The sequence below is a fragment of the Mobula birostris genome, chromosome 17, assembly GCF_030028105.1.
Source record: "Mobula birostris isolate sMobBir1 chromosome 17, sMobBir1.hap1, whole genome shotgun sequence".
Taxonomy (NCBI): domain Eukaryota; kingdom Metazoa; phylum Chordata; class Chondrichthyes; order Myliobatiformes; family Myliobatidae; genus Mobula; species Mobula birostris.
The window spans coordinates 48,022,451-48,043,466 of NC_092386.1; the positions used below are offsets into that span (position 1 = coordinate 48,022,451).

The 21,016-nt window shown below is 40.6% G+C and overlaps 1 protein-coding gene across 7 annotated transcripts in view; it reads right to left on the reverse strand.

The window, feature by feature from the left end:
- sema4d (sema domain, immunoglobulin domain (Ig), transmembrane domain (TM) and short cytoplasmic domain, (semaphorin) 4D) overlaps window positions 1-21,016 on the reverse strand; it is a 223,374-nt gene that overhangs the window by 37,329 nt on the left and 165,029 nt on the right. For all 7 annotated transcript variants that reach the window (XM_072281678.1, XM_072281675.1, XM_072281671.1 and 4 more), the window contains 8 exons: window positions 18,849-18,947; window positions 18,668-18,761; window positions 17,742-17,843; window positions 15,015-15,166; window positions 11,292-11,467; window positions 9,082-9,238; window positions 8,380-8,602; window positions 1,591-1,703 (listed from right to left, as the gene is read on the reverse strand). In XM_072281678.1, the coding sequence (XP_072137779.1) occupies window positions 1,591-1,703; window positions 8,380-8,602; window positions 9,082-9,238; window positions 11,292-11,467; window positions 15,015-15,166; window positions 17,742-17,843; window positions 18,668-18,761; window positions 18,849-18,947 (1,116 nt within the window). The remainder of the gene's footprint in view (window positions 1-1,590; window positions 1,704-8,379; window positions 8,603-9,081; window positions 9,239-11,291; window positions 11,468-15,014; window positions 15,167-17,741; window positions 17,844-18,667; window positions 18,762-18,848; window positions 18,948-21,016) is intronic.

Genomic DNA, 21,016 nt, shown 5'->3' on the forward strand with positions numbered 1-21,016 from the left:
ATTAGAAATGGACGAAGGTGCTATTGAATATTAACCTTGCTAAAAATCAAAAATACCTCACTGAAATTCAGTGTTCTGTGCTGGAGAGATACTTTTTAATCTGCCATTAGTTTGGAACCCTAAGTTTAAATTACAGTTATCCCTGAAATGAACTGAACTATCAGTAGACAGTGAGAACTGACAGATGGCACGTATTGCTACTACTTCCATCTAAACAAACATCTCTCCAACTCCTTTTGATTATCCTTCCATTTAGAGTCGTATTAAAATTAATTGTATTTTAATGGCCCAATGGAACTCTATTGAATGAAACACATCCACCGATCAAATAATCCAGTTTGTTACTTCCCAAGTCTATATTAAAAAAACTACATAGATACATATATTGTATTTAATAACCTAACAAAATTAAAATTAATATTTCAAATTTCTTGTTTTATGCAAGAAAATTTTTTAAACACCTTTGTCGTAAGGCCAGCTCTAGGAGCATAATCAGACAAAATTTGACAGTTCTTAGGACAAGTACTCCAATGCACAATCAGAAAGATAGGATGCATCTTGAAAAGTGCAGAAAGATGAAGGTTAACAAATATTATTTAGTTGAAGTCAAAGGCATAAATAAATGGAAAAGCAAAGGAAATCAAGGACATTATAGGTCAGAGTAAGAAAGCCGTATTACTTCAAGTTGTCTTTTAAGACTTCGATATGTTTAAGCTAGCAAGCAATTAAACCACTGTCAATTACAGAAATAATCAGAACCCCAAATTTCCTTACAGGAAACTCCTGCATTATAGCTGTTTGGGTTATTGAAATTCGCCCTTATAGAATTCACAAATCACTACTCAAAAATTTAAGCTGTGGAATAAAATTCACGCACAGAAATTGTTTAAAAAGTAAACAAATCAATGCAATTATTTTCTATTTCTTGATACATGCACAGATAATGTGGCTTTGTAATAGAAAATAGTGACAAGCTCATTTTCTAAGATCAGAACAACACCTTCCCACTCCCATTGCGATTGCATCTACTTTGGTCAGGTCTAAATGTGAAGTTACAACTTTGTTATACAGTGCTAATCAGAATCAGATTTATTATTGATTTCTATGACATGAAATTTGTTGTCTTGAAGCAGCAGTAAGTGCAAACATATACATTTACTGTAAATTACAGGAATAAATAGTACAAAAATAAAGTTGCTTCTATTGCAACAGTCATTGTCTTAACTTACAAAAGAAAGAATTTAATTCATTTTTCCATGTCACACTTTGAGGAATATATTCATGCAAATTTTCAGGTTAATGAGGAAGTCTTTCTTGCTCTTCTTGAGGAAGTCTTTCTTCCTCTTCTTGGTTCTAGAGAAACTAAGGGCTTACTTAGAAAATTTAAATACTGAAATACTAACTGTTGGCAGCAACAATTCAATTTGCATTAGTAACCCATTTGCTTTGTTACAAGATTACTTTCATGCTTTTTTTTAAAAGAACTTTGTGGAATCAAAATGACAAAATGATAGTGACGGTTCCAGTGTCAGAATATTTTTTACTTTTACAATTATTTGGAGACAAATATTAAATATAGCTTACAATTACCTGCTTGGACAAAACTAATGTCTGTACAGGCTCAGAAACTGGAAAAATACGCACTTCTTCAATTATATGCATTTTATTATCAAAGTTAACTGCTTTATGCAACAATCCTTTATCTGAAACAAAAGAAAATATAAACATTGGAATATACAATTTAACCAACGATCAAAATATCTTTTACAATTTGACCATAAGAAAGAGACACAGGAATAAGCAGCTCAATCCTTCCAGCCTGCTCCATCATTCAAATGGCCCAAGTCTCCCCATCCATACTGTCCATAATCCTCTTCTGGCTTTAAAATTCTCTTTCTCAAACAATGGAACATTTTATACACTCGTGCAAATTTAATGGTGTTCAGTATAACAAATTAAGATGAACGAAAGGTAGACTTGGAAAGTAATACTCTCCTTTGCCGCTGGCATACAAAAAAAACTCTCTGCTAATCAATATAGACTTCAGCTAACCCCAATACAAGAGAGTGCGGATACAGGAACCTGCAGGGAAATACAAAATGCAAACTTCATCCAGCCCAAACGAAGGATCTCAACTGGAACTGTTGACATTTTCCTTCTACAAAATCTATCCTACTGAGTTCCACAAGAAATCTGTTATTTCTTTGCTCCAAAATAGTGTTTCTGTGGGCAAATGTTGAATGTATAATGTCTTCTCCAGAACCCTACACAATTTCCAAATATCTAGAAATCAAATAGTGACCTGGCCCAAAACTACAAACCCATCAAGTGATAAGTGGTTTATGTATCTCACACCTCGTTCCTTATGCCACGATTTAGGAAAACTTTTGAGTTTAAAACAAAGAATCAGCAGGGTGTATAAACTCTCCAATAAACAGTCCACCTCACAATTCATAATAATAGATTACGTAGTAATACATAAATAATACATTTTAATAAACTTTTTTAGGCTCCCTTCCAGATCTATTCTTCCTACCATTTTTACTATTGTAGCATTGACTTTAAAGAACTTTGCAACAATATTCCAGATTTTTTTTGTTGCTCAAACTCCAATCTATACTTTCCATCTGCTTGAAGGACTGGCTGTTTCAGCCAAAACAAGGGTGACCCAATTTATTTATTTTATTTAGAGATACAACGCCGGGAGGCCCTTCTGATCACACCACCCTAGCAACACCTTACAAACCTGATTTAAACCTAAACGAATCATGGGACCATTTACAATGACCAATTAACCTACCTGCTATGTCTTTGGACTGTAGGAGGAAACTGGAGCACCTGGGAAAACCCATGCACTCTACAACAAGGACAGAGAGAGAACGCTGCAATTGAACTTTGAAGTCCGACGTCCCGAATTGTAATAGCGTCATACTGAACTCAATGCTACCATGGCACTCCCATCTGCTCGAGTGCAATGAAACAGTGTGAGGTATAATCAGATCTGAGATCACAAGGACTGTTACTCGTGGTGAGTAGCACCAGATCTGAAAAGCAAGTGGGACCCACTGGGACTTGCTACTCAGTTTGAGATAATTGGAGCCATAGCTTGTGATGAGGAGTGTGAAGTTTAAAAAGTGAGCGGGGCCCACTGGGTCTTTCTGCTTAGTTTGAGTTTGGTTGGGTTATTAATCAACTGGCGAGCCAATTAAAAAAAGTTGGGTATAAACAAAGCGACCACACTGTGAGAGGATAGAATTCGAGTGCGGAACTGAGGTTCTGATGAGAAGAGGTGGAGGCCAACGTCCAGGACTGCAGTTTTGGAGCTGGCCAGTGTAGCAGTCTGAGTCAGAAGGCTTTGGCACACACCAGTAAGCAGGTGAGAAAAGGTAAGGGGATTTTTTTTCCCCCTTATAGTTCAAAGTTCAAAGTAAATTTATTATCCAAGTACATATTTGTCACCATGTACAACCCTGAGATTCACCTCCTTGCAGACATACTCAATAAATCCAACAACCATAACGGAATCAATGGAAGACCACGCAACAGGGCCGATAAACAGCGTGCAAGTACAAAAACAAAAAAAAATTAAAATAATAAATAAACAACACATATTGAGAACATGAGATGAAGAGTCCTTGAAAGTAAGCCCATTAATAATGTGAATAGTTCAGTAATGTGGCAAGTGAAGTTGAGTGAAGTTATCCCCTCTGGTTCAGGAGCCTGATGGTTGAGGGGTAATAGCTGTTCCTGAACAGTTCGAGTCCGGAGGCTCCTCTACCTTCTTCTTTCAGACAGCAGTGAGAAGAAATCACAACCTGAGTGGTGGGAGTCCCTGATGAGGGATGCTGCTTTCTTGCAGATGTGCTCAACGGTGGGGAGGGTTTAACCAGTGATGGACTGGGCCATATCCACTACTTTCCATAAGACCATAAGACAAAGGAGCAGAAGTCGGCCCATTGGCCCATCGAGTCTGCTCCGCCATTCTATCATGAGCTGAAAAATCTGCGGGATTTTCGGTTTAAGGGCATTGGTGTTTCCATGCCAGGCTGTGATGCCAGTGAATATACTCTCTACTACATACCCATAGAAGTTTGTCAAAGTTTTTGATGTCATGCCGAATCTTCACAAATTCTTAAGGAAGTAGAGTTGTTGCCATGATTTTTTGTAGCTGCACTTGCGTGTTGGGCCCAGTTCAGGTCCTATGAAGTGTTAACACTGAGGAATTTAAAGTCGCTGACCCTCTCCACCTCTGATCCCCTGATGAGAACTGGCTCATGGACCTCTGGTTTCCTCCTCCTGAAGTCAATAATCAGCTCCTTGGTCTTGCTGACAAGTTGTTGTTATGGCACCACTCAGCCACATTTTCAATCTCCCTGCTATATGCTGATTCATCACCACCTTTGACTCTGCCTATGGCAGCAGTGTCATCAGCAAACTTAAAAATGACATTGGAGCTGTGCTTAGCCGCACAGTGTTAAGTGTAAAGTGAGTAGATCAGGGGGCTAAGCACAAAGTCTTGTGGGGCACCTATGCTGATGGAGATATTTATACACTAGTTAACTAAAAAAGTACCAAATTACAACTAATTAAATAGAATAGGGATGCAGAATCAGGTGATGTGTTATATTTACATGATGTGGGAGCTAGCGAACCCCATTGTGGTTCCTGGTGATCACATCTGCAGCAAGTTTTGGTTGATTTGAAGAACCCAATCTCCAATTTGATGTCCTGAAATCTGAGATTCAAACACTGAAATGCTTCATGGAGGGGGATGAGCTATCTGGGCACTGTGTTACAGGAGGCAGTCACATCCACTAGATTAACTACTTCAAATCTGGTCTATGGCCAGCCACAAGGGGGTCTGACTGTGAGCGTAGCAGGGCGAGGGATCCAAGTGGGAGGGCTGGACGAGCCCCAGCCTGTCAGCTTATCCAACAGAACAGAGATTGTTGCTCCCTGCGAGGATGAGTGATGGGACAGTGGCTCAGGAAGCCATTCAAGAAGAAAAATTGGGTAGTACAGTCAGGGGAATAGACACAATTCTCCATTGCAAGGATTAAAGGTATAGTCTGAATACTTGGGGGGCAGCGGGGCAAGAGTGGAGTTCAACAGCTCGGTAAAATTATGGATAAAGTAAAAGGGAAGGAGAGTGCAGAAGAGGCTATTCAAAATAAAGGAAACAAAATGTTTAGTAATGATAAGAATTTAACTTCAGGCAACATGGAAAAAATTGAAATGGGTGCCGAGTGCAGGGCTGAAAGTGTTAAATTTAAACGCACAAGTAATCAATATAAGGTAGATTATCTTATAATGTAGTTAGAAATGAGCAAGTATGATGTTGTGCCACAAGGGTCATGACTGAACGGTCAGAACTGGGATATTAATATCCTAGGATACACAATGTATCAAAAGGACAGGCAAGTGGGCAGAGTTCGTGGGGTGGATTTGTTGGTGAAAAATGAAATCAAGTCCTTAGAAAGAAGTGACATAGGATCAGAAGATGTAGTATTCTCGCAGGTAAAGAAACTGAAAGGGTAAAACGACCCTGGTTGGAGTTATATACAAGCCTCTGAATGGTAGCCAGGATATGGCGTACAAATTACAATGGGAGATAGAAAAGGCATGTAAAAAAGAGCAATGTTATGATGATCATGGGGGTTCTCAATATACAAATGGATTGGGAAGATCAGGTTGGTTCCGAGAAACAGTCTGTACGAGATGACTTTATAGAGCAAATTGTGGTCGAGCTCACATGCCCTCTTCTCATCGCTACAATCAAGATGATACAGGAATGCAAGATTATCTATCACACCACTAGAAAATGACGCTGGACAGGGAGCAATAGGCATTAGGAAATATCAGATGAACTGACTATGTCTTCACTTCACTGTTGGAAGATGCAAGCAGCGTGACAAAAGCTCAATGGGGTCAGGAGGCAGAAATGAGTGTAGTTGCTATTACCACGGAGAAAGAACATGGGAAGCTGCAAAGTCCGTAGGTAGACAAGTCACTTGGACCAGATGGGACAACACACCAGCATTCTGAACGAGGTAGCTGAAGAGAGTGAGGAGGCATTGGTAGTTATCTTTCAAGAACTGAGAGACTGGAAAATCACTAATGTCACTTCACTCTTTAAGGAGGAAGAGAGACAAAAGACAGGAAATTATAGGCCAGTTAGCCTGACCAGATATAAGAGCCCACTATAAAGGATGAGGTTTCACAGTACTTGGAGGCACACGATAAAATAGGCTGAGATCACAGTTTCCTTAAGGGAAAATGTTGCCTGACGAATCTGTTGGAATTTCTTGAGGAATTAGCAGACAGGATAGACGAAGGAGAGTTGGGGAATATTGTTTAATTGGATTTTCAGAAGGCCTTTGACAAGCTAACTACCTGAAGCCACTAAACAAGATGGTATAACAGGAAAGATACTAGCGTGGACAGAAGATCAGCTGACTGGCAGAAGGCAAAGAGTGGGTAGAAAGGAGGACTTTCCAGGCTGGCTGCTAGTGACCAGTGGTGTTCCGCAAGGGCTGGTGGTGGGTCTGCTAATTTTCACATTACATGTTAATGATCTGGATGACGGAATTAATGGCTTTGTGGCCAAGTTTATGGATGATACACAGATAGGTGGTGGGGCAGGAAATGTTGAGGAAGCAGGCAACCTGCAGAAGGACTTGGACAGATTGGGAGAATGGGAAAAGAAGTGGCCAATGGAATACAGTGTACGGAATTATATGGTCATGCTCTTTGATGAAAGGAGTAAAGGTATAGACCAGGGTGGCCAACCTTTTATACTCCATGCGTCAATTTTTTCACGCACGAGTTCAGATGCAATTTTTTTCACGCATGAGTTCTATATTAACATATTTTTACAAGAATTGTGGGGGTACAAGAGTTGTATGGCGCATCTGAACTCCTGCGTGAAAAAATTGACGCATGGAATGTAAAAGGTTGGCCACCCCTGGTATAGACTATTTTCTAAACAGGGAGCAAATTCAGAAATCGGAAGTGCAAAAGGACTTGGGAGTCCTAGTGCAGGTTTCCTACAAGGTTAACTCGCAGACTGAGTCCACAGAGAGGAAGGCAAATGCAAACGCAATGTTAGCATTCATTTCAAGAGGACTAGAATACTAAAACAAAGATGTAATGCTGAGACTTTACAAGTCATTGGTCAGACAACATTTGGAGTATCGTAAGCAGTTTTAAAAAGTAGAGCAGTACAGAACAGTACAAGCCCTTCGGCCCATAATGTTTAACCTACTCCAAGATCAATCTCACACTTTCCTACACAGTCCTTCATTTTTCTTTCATCAATGTGCCTATCTAAGTCCCTTAAATATCTCTAATGTATCTGCCTCTACTACCACCCCGGCAGGCATTCCACACACTTACCACTCTTTAAAACCCTGCCTCTGACATCGCCCCTATACTTCCCACCCAATACCTTCAAGTTAAGACCCTTACAGCAGCCATTTCTCCCATGGGAAAAAGTCTGCGGCAGTCTATTCAATCTACACCTCTTTGCATCTTGTACACCTCTATCAAGTCATCTCTTCTCCTCTTTGCTAAAGAGAAAAGCCCCAACTTGCTCAACCTTTTAGTGCTCATATCCAAGAATGTGCTAATGGCATTGGAGAAGGTACAGAAGAGGTTTATGAAAATAAGCCTGAGAATGAAAGGGTAAATGTACAAGGGAGCATTTGAAAGCTCTGTACTCCCTGGAGTTTAGAAGAATGAAGAGAAACCTAACAAATATTGAAAAGCCTAAACGGAGCAGATTTGCAGAGGATGTTTCCAATAGCTGAAGAGTCTTGAACCAGAGTACAGAGTCTCAGAATAGATGAGGAAGAATCTCTTTAGGCAGAAGGCGGTGAATCTGTGCCACAGACAGCTGTGGAGGCCAAGTCATTCTGTATATTAACAGTGGAGTTCAATGATCTTTAATAAGAAAGGGCACAAAAAGATTCATAGCCTATTCATTGGGGTGAGTATTTTGCATGCTGTGTGCGAGTGCGTGTGATTTTCTTTGACTTTCCAGCAGGTTTGCAAGTGCATGAGCTGCTCTCCACCAGATGACAGCAATCAGTGGTACAGGTAGAATCAAGACCACCGGACGATGACAATGCAAAACTTAGTGACAAGGATTCTTCTGGCAGAACTTGGTGAATTAGAGAGACAGTCAGAGAAATAGGCCCTTCTACCCACTGTGTCAGTTTCAACCACCAATTTACACTATTCTTTACACACAGTGAATTGCAGATCATTAGGCCTCTAGCTTCTTTTCAACCTATGTTCAATTAAAAGAAGAGAATGAAAAAGGTTGAGCTATACCTAGGAAATGAAAATAATGGTTATTTAAATATTACTAAAACTCACCTGTACCAAGAAACATGACATCATATAGCTGGTTATCAAGTGCTCTGACTCTGTCCACAACAATCTGAATATAGTTGACATTTTTCTTGACCAATTTAGGGGCATTTCCAATGGGGGTAACTGCATCTGCCATCAGAGGGTGATCCTTAACGAACTGGAGAGTTCTGTCTGGCAGCATGAGAGTGTTACTGAAATTCAGAGCTCTCGCTTCATTGTTTATGCACTGGAAAGAGAGAAAAAAAAAAAGAAATTGGACGATGAAAACAACATTCCAACATCAGCAACTTCCATCCTTAACTAAAGGACCAAACAGGAAATTGCTTTGTGGAGGAAGAACTGGTTGTTAACAATGTCTACAGATGAAGTGGCAAAAGATATATCGGTTTTTAAATTAGTACATTTCATGGTTCTGGTATTCCAGAATTTCTGGTGTACACATTAAAAAAAATGATGGTAAGATAGCAAAGCATCCTATTATACCTCTGCATAATATCAGGAATTGTTCATACTGCTGACTTCCTTAGCTCAGGGACGACAGTGTCTACAAACATATTTAAAATATTGACAATGGTAAACCTAGATTTGTAATTTTAAAGTCGTGTAACCTAATTTTGATTCTCCATGGTTTGAGTACAACAGTAAAACACAATAGCTTAACGTAAGTAGCTGGCAGACAACTGCTTCCATTCACAACTTACTTACCGAGCCAGGACGTGGCAAGGGAATTGATCCTCCAAATCTGACCCATTTCACGTGGGACTGATCAAAGGTGGCACTTTGCATGAACTTCCCAGTAGAGAAAATGTCCTCCACTTTGGACATGTTAAAACTGCAAACCGCTGACATTTCCAAGTTACTCCTAATAAAAGCACAAAACACATATATTACAAGATTGTAGCGAGAATGTGCATTACAGTTTTGAGATGTGGCCGTCGTACTTCTGATCCACATAGGCAAGTCGAGAGTCAGACATAACTTGGTGTCACCTATAGACATGGTGTAGAAAGTGTTGTTTGGAACGATGGGCTTCAGCAGTCAGGGCATTGAGAACAGAAGTTTGGATGTAAACTTCTGTACAAGACGTTGGTGAAACTGCTTTAATATTGTGTGCAGTGCAGCTTTCGTCATACTGTGATGGGAAGGGTGCAGACGGAGAGAGACTGAACACATCAAGACCTTTCTTCCCCCTGCCCCACCCCCACTACAGCACAGGAGACTGACGGGTGAACTTAGAGGTGTATAAAATTATGAGGAATACGGATAGGGTAAATGTGCCTAACTTTTTTCCCCAGGGTTGGGGAATTGAGAACTAGACGGCATAGATTATCGGTGAGAAGGGAGAGATTTAATAGGATCCTGGGGGCAACTTATCATCTAGGACCCTCACCATCCAGGACATGCCCTTTTACCATGACTACTATCAGGGGTGAGCTACATGAGCTTGAAGACACACACTCAGCTTCTCTCCTGCCACCAGATTTCTGAACGATCCATGAACACTACCTCACCATTTTGAAAACAAGAGAAAATTTGCAGATGCTTGAATTCAAAGGACCCCTGATTAAGGGTCCCAACACAAAACATAGACCGTTTACTCTTTTCCAAAGATGCTGCTTGGCTTGCAGAGTTCCTCCAGCATTTTGTGTGTATTATTCACTGTTTTGACTCTTTTTGCACTATTTACCTATTTTTCAGTTTTTATTGTCATCTACAGCAACTTTCATCAACAGATTCATCTGTTCTTCCACAATGCTAAGATCTTGCCATTGATCTTGACTGATCTTCCAAAGTGCATCACTTCAAACTTTTCTAGATTGAACTCCATCTGCCACTTCCTCACCCAATTCTGTATCCTGTCTATCCTGTTGTTACCTACAATCTTCTACAGTGTCCACAACAGCTCCAACTTTTGTGTTATCTTCAGACTTACTAACCTACCCTTCCACTTCCTCATCCAAGCTATTTATGAACATCACAAAGAGTACGGATCCCTGCAAAACAGCACTGGCCACTAACATCCTGGCAGTATATGCTCTATCTACTATCACCCCGTCTTCTGTGGACAAGCTAATTCTGAATCCACACAGCCAAGTTTCCCTAGACTCCATGTCTCATGATGTCACAGATGAGCCAACCATGAGGAACCTTGTCAAATGCCTAAAATAAAATCAACATCCACCACATTCACCATTTCACAATTTGTTTTTGTCACCTCCTCAAAAACCTCAATCAGGTTCATGAGGCATGACCCTCCTCTCACAAAGCTATGATGACTTTTCTTAATAAAATTATGTTTCTCCAAATACTTATAATTCCTGTCCCTCTCCAATAGTTTTCCACCACTGACATAAGACAGACTGATCCATTATTCCCAAGATTATCCATATGCTTTTTAAAGAATGAAACAACATTTGCCAACTTGCATTCCTCTGGTACCACTTGTGGCAAGTGAGATCGTCATAATAGCCGCAGCAATTTTTTCCCCTTACTTCCCACAGTAAACTGGAGTATATCCTGTCTGGTCCCCAGGACTTATCTACACCAGTATCTTGTCTCTTTCCCAGCAGCTTTTATATCTGGATGGACACTACCATGTCTATGCATTTTAATCTAGTACAGGGTCAGAAGACCAGCTACTAAACCTGTGGAAAACTACTTTGCCTAGCTAAACTTTAAGTTGTGCATTGAAACAGCACTGGACTGGGATTGGAGGCAGGGAGTGGAGGGGCAGGAAAAGAAGAGATACACAGCTGGCAATGGAAGGGCAGAGGGTACCATGGCTGACGTATGTCAGCTCAACATATCAGAGCTTCTGTGGGAAAAGCTGGTCATTACCAAATAATACTATTTCAATATGTACATATATAAACTTCTTATACTAAAAAAAAAGGCAACAAAATACAGCTACGTACCACTGTGATGTAAATACACCATAAAACACAGTCTCATTCCAATGCGAAGTCTTCAAAACAAAAGCATCCTGAATGATATTGAAGACAAAATGTGACTCAGGAAGAGAGCAGTCTAGCCGAGCTTTAAGAAATGACGTCCATCTTTTCTGCAGAATTCTTGATCCTCCTTGGTCACCCTGAATGTTATTAAATTGGATATCAGTATTTAAGTTTATTGCACATTTCCAATAGATTCATAACACATGCAGATATCCAATAACTGTTAAAGACCCTGCCTAAATAAAATCAAAAACAAAACCAAACAGAGAGCAAAACAATTCAAATTCAGACGATGACAGTCTTCTTTAGATGACTGGAGAGGCAATCTGATTTATAAACAACATTGAGCATACTGGGTTTCTTGACTTTCTCTATAATTAATGATGGTTTACAAAAGACAGCACCACCCTTTAGTTCACACAACTGGGCACCACAGGCACATCCATTGTCTTCCCTATAATTAATTTCAGCCATTAAACTGCCAGCCATGGTTACCTAACACTTCAAGAATTTCAGAGATCAATATTGAGCTCAAAGAGCACATTCTTGCAACAGCAACCAAACCAAACACAGCATGATCAACTCCAAAACAAACCAGCACAGCATTTTCTGTCAAAATACCAGTGAGGCGAATGGCAATCATAGATTTACATCTCAATTTTCCCCGAAACTTCACATTATGGCAGGCACGTAGTCAGATGATTAAATCCAGTATCTGTTATACAAGGCATGAAATACTCATCAAGTTACCAGTGAAATACTCTGTGCAGCTTGAAGTTGCATTTTCTGCAGATTGACACTAAATTCACAACTGAAAATTGTATAATTGAGGTCAAATAGCTTTTTAATAATACAATCAGTATTAATTACTACCAAAAGAAACTAAAAGCAAAGTATTAATATTTATACTGACATGTTTTAATTTATCCCTGGAGATTTTACAGTTAAAATTAAACTCTGAAGACTTTTTGTTCCCCCAATCTAATCTTTCTTTCCCAGTTTTTCTCTCTCTCACTCACAGTGAAATCATCCACTGTAATTCAGTTGTTGCTGTTCAGCTCACCCTACCAATACCTGGTAGGATTAGAGATACACGGGCCAGAGACATATTGGACAGCGTAGTGAATGCATTAATATACAAAGTGTGTAACACACTGTAAGGTTTCACTGCTAATGTAATGGCCTCTCTGCAATGTTTCACCAAATTCCTTAGTGTCCACTTTTCCGAGGGTCTCACCTGGTCCCTGAACTCCTCCATCCTGATCAAATAGGCGCAACAGCGCCTTTATTTCCAGTGGAGCATCAAGAAAGCTCACCTCTGTCCCAGGATACTGACGGACTTTTACCGCTGTACCATTGAGAGCATACTCACCAAATGCATCTCATTGTGGTATGACAATTGTCCCGTATCGGACCGCAAAGCACTCCAGCGTGTGGTGAAAACTGCCCAGTGGATTATCGGCATCCAATTGCCCACCATTGAGAACATCTACCATAAACGTTGCCTGGGCAGGGTGAAAAGCATCAAGGATGCATCTCACCCTAACCATGGACTTTTTACTCTTCTCCCATCCGGTAGGCACTAGAGGAGCCTCCGCTCCTGCACCAGCAGGCACAGGAAGAGTTTCTTCCCTGAGGCTGTGACCCTGCTGAACCTCGTATCACAGCGCTAAGCAGTATCGCACACATATTGTACTGTCTCAGTACTTTTATATTTGTGTGCTGTAGCACTTAATTTTTATTCGCAGTTATTTTGTAAATAACACTATTCTTTGCATTTCTGGTTAGATGCTAACTGCATTTCATTGGCTTTGTATCTGTACTCCGCACAATGACAATAAAATTGAATCTAATCTAATCTAAAATTCTAAGGCTAAACTAATGTAATGGCTTCTCTGCAATGTTTCACTGCTAAGGCAATGGCTTCTCTGTAGCAGCAATGTCTGGTTTATGACCAGAGATAACGAGGCATAATAACTAATGAGCAGGATGTTGTTCTTTCTTGTGTGTCTGGGAGCAGGGATTTCATGGTCTTTTGCTGGGGAGCGATGAAGAGGGAGGACACTAACGGAGAGAGATGGTGACCACTGGACAGAGTGGACTGAGAAGTGAGGGTCCGAGGAGGAGGTCAACGAGAACAAATGGACGACACCGTGAGCTCCAACGTTTGCACATTGGACTGTTTCATGAGAATGGGCCCTTTTCTTTTTTTTTGTTTCTTTACTAACCATATAGTCAAATTAAGAATTATAAAAGCTCAATCGTTTAATTGCATATTGTGTACTCTTTGCTATTTCGTGGTACTGAGTTGTAACAGGGAACACATCGCACAGCATCCACCCGAACAATATTTCTTACGTTTGGCCGGGGCGGAGGCTATCGTCCCCTAGATTAAGCTGCTAGCTGAACCGACGGTTACAAGTGACATACCGAACACTGGGTGACATTCAGAGTGGAAATAAACTATTTAAGATAACATCAGTCAATTATAGATCATAGAGTTTATAAATCTGCTAATGACACCACTGTTGTTGACAGAATTTCAGACGGCAGAATTACAGTAACAAGACAGGCCATAACAAACTTAGGCCACTCAGCCAATCGAGTCTGCTCTGATATTTGATCATGGCTGACTTACTTTCCCCCTCAACCCCATTTTACTCCTCCCCATAACCTTCGACACCCTTACTAATCAAGAAGCTATCAACCTCCGCCTTAACCCATATCAATATAGATTGGCTGGATAAGCAGTGACGCAACAATAGCCTTGCACTCAACATCAGCAGGATGAAGGAATAATTTGTGGACTTCAGAAAGAGGAAGTTCATAGAAAAAGCACCAGACCTCATTAAAGAATCAGCAGTTGAAACTATCAGCAGCTTCAAGTTCCTGAGCGTCAACACCTCAGTGGATCTATCAGGAAACCAGCGCACTGATGCAATCACGACGAAGGCGCACCAGCAGCTGTACTTCATTAGGAGTTTGAAGAGATTTGGTACGTTAGCAAGGCCTCTAGCAAATTTCTACAGATGGCATTCTGACTGGTACTTGCTATGAAGGCTCCAATGCACAGTATCGAAAGAAGCTGCCAGCTCCATCAGAAGCACAACACTCTCCAGCATCGAGGGCATCTAGAGAGGATGTGCCTCAAGCAGGTTGCATCCATCATTAATGACCACCACTATCCGGGATGTGCTCTCTTCTTGACGAAAGGTTTCGGCCTGAAATCTTGACTGCTTATTCATTTCCACAGATGCTGCCTCACCTGCTGAGTTCCTCCTGCATTTTGTGTGTGTTGCTCTGGATTTCCAGCATCTGCAGGATCTCTTGTATTTATGCCCTCTTCTTGTTACTACCATTGGGAAGCAGGTACAGGAACCAGAAGCAGCACACTCACCATTTTAGGAACAGCTTCTTTGCCTCTACTGTCATGATTTCTGAATGTTCCATGAACACTACCTTGTTATTCCTCTTTTGTACTGTTTATTATTTCTTGTAATTTATAGTAACTTTTATGTCTTTTACTGTACTGCTGCCACAAATCAATAAAGTTCACGACATATGTCAATGATAATAAAGCTGATTTGATCAAAACAATAGGAGTAGATTATTTGCAAGGATTGTTTTAACTTGATCTAAATATTAGCACTTATTAACATTAATAAAGCACTTGTCGGATCTTACCTTGCACACTCGAGCTATTCTTGGCACTAGAATTCGGCTGAAGAATTCATATTCAATAGACACTTCAGTGAAGAAAAAATAGATCTTATCATCATCGCTGTCCAAATTAGTTTTACTCTTCCTTAGCACGTCAGAGTAGACAAAACTTGGTTCTGTGGAAAAGCAACACACAGATTCTTGACGATAGAAATACTGAGAACGTTTTGAATATTCCAAGATAAATAATTACCGGAGGAAACACAAGTCTGCACACTTATCCCAATATTCCCAGGAATTATTGGGTATGCATTCATTTTTTTGTAGTAGCAGAGCGTCTGGCATGGAAAGAAATACATCTGAGAAATTTGCAGATTCCCTACCAACCACTGAGAAATCCACATTAACACAACTTTTAAGAACATTAACACCTCAAGTCAAAAAAGTTAGGTCAAATTAGGAACCTCAAATCCTTCCAAGAGGCCCTGCTAAAGATCAACCTGTTAAAACCACACACTTTAGAGAAGTGGAGACAGAGCTACAATGGTGCGACAGGCCAGCTTCTTCGAGCTCATCTGCAGAAACAGCTTAATTTCGACCTTTAATGTCTTTTTTTTCCCCTTTTCAAAGTGGTGGAGTTCTGTCACTGCCCTTGATCTGCAGCTGCACTCAAACTTCAATTCTTTATGGCAATGGTTCCCACTCCCAGGGCTCGAGGGCTAGCCATTTGTCATTATTGCAAGGGTGTAGCCTAGAAGACAAGCCTGCCTCTGAGGTGCTGAGGCTTTGCAGACCTATGGACGAGCCGAGTCCGTCAGAGGTCTCAGTACTTGGCAATCACTGTTTCACTCTCTTGATGGTGGGGAGAATTTGCTGCAGACTTGAGCCTGAGAACGCGGGAGAAAAAATGCAACACGGCGGACTTTAACATCATAATTAGCAAGTTGTTTTTTAAAAAAATTTTGTTAGTATCCCCTCTCACTATGCAACACCTCTCTGCCCCTTATTAAGGAGGGAGAGAGCCTGTGGTATGCTGAATTGCCAGGTGAACGATTAGTTTTTATTGTACTGCAGATCATGGTCTCTCTTGGGGCTTTGCTCTTGCTTGGTGGATGCAGGGTATTGATACTTCTTGCTGTAGTAAGAGGGGGAGAGGGAGGGGGAGAACTGACGCTTGCTGCTGCTTGTGCATGGGAGGAGGCTTTAGGATTCTAATGTTTTTACTACCATTCATTCTTCGGCATACCCTTCTGTTTCCATGGATGTCTGCAAAGACCAAGTATTTCTGGTTGTATATTGTATAGATTCGCTGATATTGAATGAAACTACTGAACTATGAATTTTACCTTTCTCAGGACCAACACTAAGGCAGGGCTTTAATTGATAATGTGGCAGAACTCCAGATCTCATTAATTCTGTGAGTGAACCAAAGCACTGATCAACTATCAACATCTTTGCTGAAGATTTGGATCAGCAAGTCTGTCAGAAGTGCACAGTTCAAATTGTCCATCCTCAGACACAATGTCCAGGTCATCTCATTGGCAAAGAAACTATATTTTTCTCTTCCACTGGTCCAGATAAAAGTTTATATGATCAGAGTTAAACTTCTGCCTTGTGAAGACAATAAAGCATATGGACAACATTCAAAATATAACAGACTCTGCCTCAAGAGGCAACATTCCTGTTTCTAAACCACATTCTATTCTTAGATCCACAGACTCTCAAGAGTAAGTAAACCAGATTAATAAACCCATTGCACAAAGGACATGCTAAAAATCCAAATTTGTCACTTCATAAATCAGATGAAATATTAAAACCAAAGCTCCAATTTAATATCCTTTCGTAACTTTATACAAAGACCAGGCTTTTTTGATTACAATTTTTCTCCAGCAAACACAATGTACACAAAATAGAGACTGCTCAGTCATCTTGACACAGTTTCACAAATCAGAAGGGTGGAGAATACTCTGCATGTTTCTGTAGATGCACTTCACTGCAGTTCAAAAACTCCAAACAGTAAGCTTGCCATGTTTCAATATCTTGCACAAATTAAATACGACTCAAATTAAGAACTTACCATTAACAGGCAGAAATAATTTGTAGGTCCATCATAGCTCACATAGATTCACTGCTACCTGAAGTAACTGAACTACCAGATATACACTTAGGTTTTTCTTGAAAACTCTGACAGGGAAAAGAACTTCCCATCTTCCAGAAAACACATTTTCCTCAGATAATAGGACTGAACCATGAAAGTATCTTCTTTTCAAAGGCCGTTCTACTTATCACATAATGAACATCAAAACCTTGGGACATCTATTCAAAATTGTCTCCAATATATATTAAAACTGCCAAGCGGAATTACTTAATTCCCATCTCTGACCACAATGAACATGGATTTTGAAATTATATTTCTGGCATTCATACTTCATTATCTAATCTATTTGTATTTTAACAGCATGTGGATTTAACAAAAGAAAAATGAATCAAGTGCAACTGTAATGTTTTCATGACCCTCAGATGCATCAAAACACCATAGCTTGAAGCACTCCTGGGTACGTTTATAACTGTGGTGCAAGGAATATCACAACCAATTTTTGTCAGACCACCCAAAAGGCAATTGAACAAACATTTTCATATCAGCTAATATTGTTTGTTGTTATCCAGGGCTGTGTGGCACTTGCTCAGTATTGATGTGCATGAAATGATGGTCCAAAATACTGACGGGAAGCAGCTGCAAGCAACACTCACCATTTAGCCAGGGTATTGCATACTCTGTCCTTAAATGACCCCGAAGAATGACTGTCTCGCTCCCTAGAAAATTGTATACAGTTCCCGAATAAAGCTCCTGATCTGAAATAATACAAAACAGATCTCTTAATAAAAAACAGAACTAAGCACGCTCTACATAGATGAAATATGCAATGTTATTTTTAGCATTTTAAACTGTATGACAGTCACGTTTTTTGTTCACTGTTCATTTTTAACTGAGTACTTTATATTGCAGATAGCTTTCAACTAGGAACAAGCCACTTTCTTACGTGGATGTGAAGAAACATGGATTGAGACCAGAGGCTGTCAACTGTCCTGACTGACCCACACTGGTATGCTTATAGGCATGTAGGATGCCGGCATTGTTAAGCATATGTTTTCAATGTTAGGCCATAGTCAAGGATGCACAATTGTTGAGTACCAACTCATGGTCTTCACTGCAGAAGGATTCAGTACTGCTAAATTCATGGCTCTCCCTGATCCTGATGGATACAGTAAACCTGGCTGAACCCTTGATAGTGCTGAGCTCAAATTTCACAAGAGGTGGTTCTGATCAAAAATTTCAATCTACATTGAAGATGCAAAGTCATAAAGCAGAGGAGCTTATAATGTTTTTTTAAAAAAAAGTTTTCTCCAACAAAAACACAAGACACAACAAGGCAAGCTCGAAATACCAGTTGCCCTTTTCACCTCAATTACATTGAAATAGTTTACCTTAATGACATCAGTTTGACTGGACTCGAGCCCAGTTACACTCAGGAGGGGGATGGGAGAGAAAACCCTTGGGTTTCACTTTAGAGTCCCATTGAAATAAATGTGATGATAAAGGAAATGCTAATAATTTCATGCAGATTATGACGTACATTGCTGAACAATAAACATAGAACTTAAAAATGGATACTTACCAACCATTACAGAAGTGTATTTTTGAGCAGGGTCAAATGGACACTTGCCTTTACCTTCCTCATTTCTCTGTTGCAGAGTAAAGTTCTTAATTGACTGTAAGTGCAAAACAAAGGATCAGATAGGTTGTTTAATTTGATAAAGTATAGTAGGTTCTACCAAAAGTTAAAAATCTATACTTACAAGGTAGTCACAAGTTGGTTGAAATGCAAAAGTCCCACAGACATAGAGGGTTTCATCATCAAATTCATGCAATATTCGAATGTAGTTTAGGCATTCTGTCTATAGAAAAACAAAATAATATAAATAGCGCGAGTTACAATCAACTTGTTTACAGATAATTAGTTCCCCTGCTCTCTAGAACTTTCTTTGTGTTCTCTAGAATAAACTAGAGCAACTGATACAGAAGGAAAATACAAATTGCTGCTTATGCTCAATCATCAGGAAATGTCAGCGGAGAGAGGGGGAGAAAAAAAACAGGGTTTACATTTTGGTTCAATGATGTTCCATCAAAAAGTGAGAAAGTAAACATATTTTTAAGTTGCAAAGAAGGGGAAGGGTAGAGAGAGGAATGTCTGTGAAAGAGAGTCAAATAAATTTTATTGTCATTTAACTATATACATGCACATAATGTGTAGGACTGTATTATATAGAATTGAGACAATGTTTCTTCGAACCAGGGTGTAAAGCACGGTAGTATACATAACACATGATAATTTATCTCTTTTTCCAATATTTTTATTAATTTATATGCATAGGAATACAGAGTACAGGAGAAAAAACTATATATGTCAATACATTAACTAAATCGCATATAAAAACTCCTTACCCTATATTTGTACAAGTCAATTAGTTTGTAACATCGAAAAATAATAATTTTATTATATTAAAACTTGTTACATACACCTGTTACGGTGCATTCTCCAGTTACCTTATAAGGTAACCGTAGCCTTCAGCCAGGAGCAGATGTCATCAGGTGGTTCCCAACCTTCACCGAGTGTTTCGACCCTTAACCATGACACTCTCCAGTTGGTGGGCCGGCAGTGGTGGCCAAATCACTGCCCATCTGCTCCTGGCTTCCAGCTTCCCTCCTCTCGCCTACTCCAAATCCAACAAGGGGCTTGTTCTGCCTCTTCCCCCATCCTACGAGCTGCTTGTTTTTTCCTCCTTTTGTCCAGGCCCAGATCTGACAACAACCGCCATGCTGATTTGGCTGGGAAACCTCTGCAGCCGATCTCCACAGGGAACAACCATGCCTGCCATCCTTTGTCTTTACACTCCTGCAGTAAGGGCTGGTACTTCAAGGCCTTTCTCTCGTGGGCCTCTTCCCATCCCTCCTCCCATGGCACAGTCAACTCAACCAGAATTATTTTCTTGTCTTCGGTTCACCACAGTACAATGTCCGGGCGTAGGGTTGTGTGCACCCCATCTGGGAACTGCACCCTCCTTCCCACATTGACCCTCATCTCCCAGGACCTGGCCATTAGCAGCAGATTGGGCGTTGGTCGTTTAGTTGCGAAAGGCCTAGCTCCCTCTTTGATGAAGGTGATGGCCTTCTTCAAATCTGTACCAGCCGTCCTCTTCTTGCATCTCTCCCGCTCTAGTGTGACAGCAAGAGCCAGAAGCACCTTATCATGGCGCCACCTATACCGTCCTTGAGTTAGAGCTGTTTTACACCCGCACAGTATATGAGCTAGTGTCCTCTTTTGACCACAGAGCTTACAGTTCGGGTCCTCTCTCATCCCCCATATGTGCAGATGTAATGGTGAAGGAAGGGTGTCATACACGGATTGCAAGAGGAAGGAAATACAGAAGGGCTCCAGTCTCCATAACTCTGCCCATGAGATCTTGTGCTTAGCCAGATCCCATTTTGTCCAGGCACACTGGGACCCTTGTTCCACTGCCTTTGAGATCCGCTTCTCTCCCTCACGGATCCATACTTCTGCCTGTATCATGTCTCACCTGTTCCTTATGCTTGCGTTTCCCCACTTCTGGAAGTGAACTGAGCTGAGGCCTTGCCGCCCGACGCAGGGGTTGCTGATAATATCTCGCAGCTTCAGAGAACACACTGCCTCCTCCACAGCTGCGTTGGCTGCCCACTTGCGCCTAGATCTGGTTGTAACGCCTACTTGCTTTACCAAGATGTCATTAGAATCTCTCAAGCTTAATAAGGCTCTGCATTTTGCCACCTTGAATTCCTCCACAACAGACGACAGGAGAAGCTGCAGTTGCCCAGAATGAATGTTGAGGCCCACTGAAGAGAAGCTTGGGGGAATTCCCAACCATCTCTGCAGGTGCTTGTTGGTTTTCCTCTCGATGCCCTCTACGACAGTCATGGGGAACTCATAAAG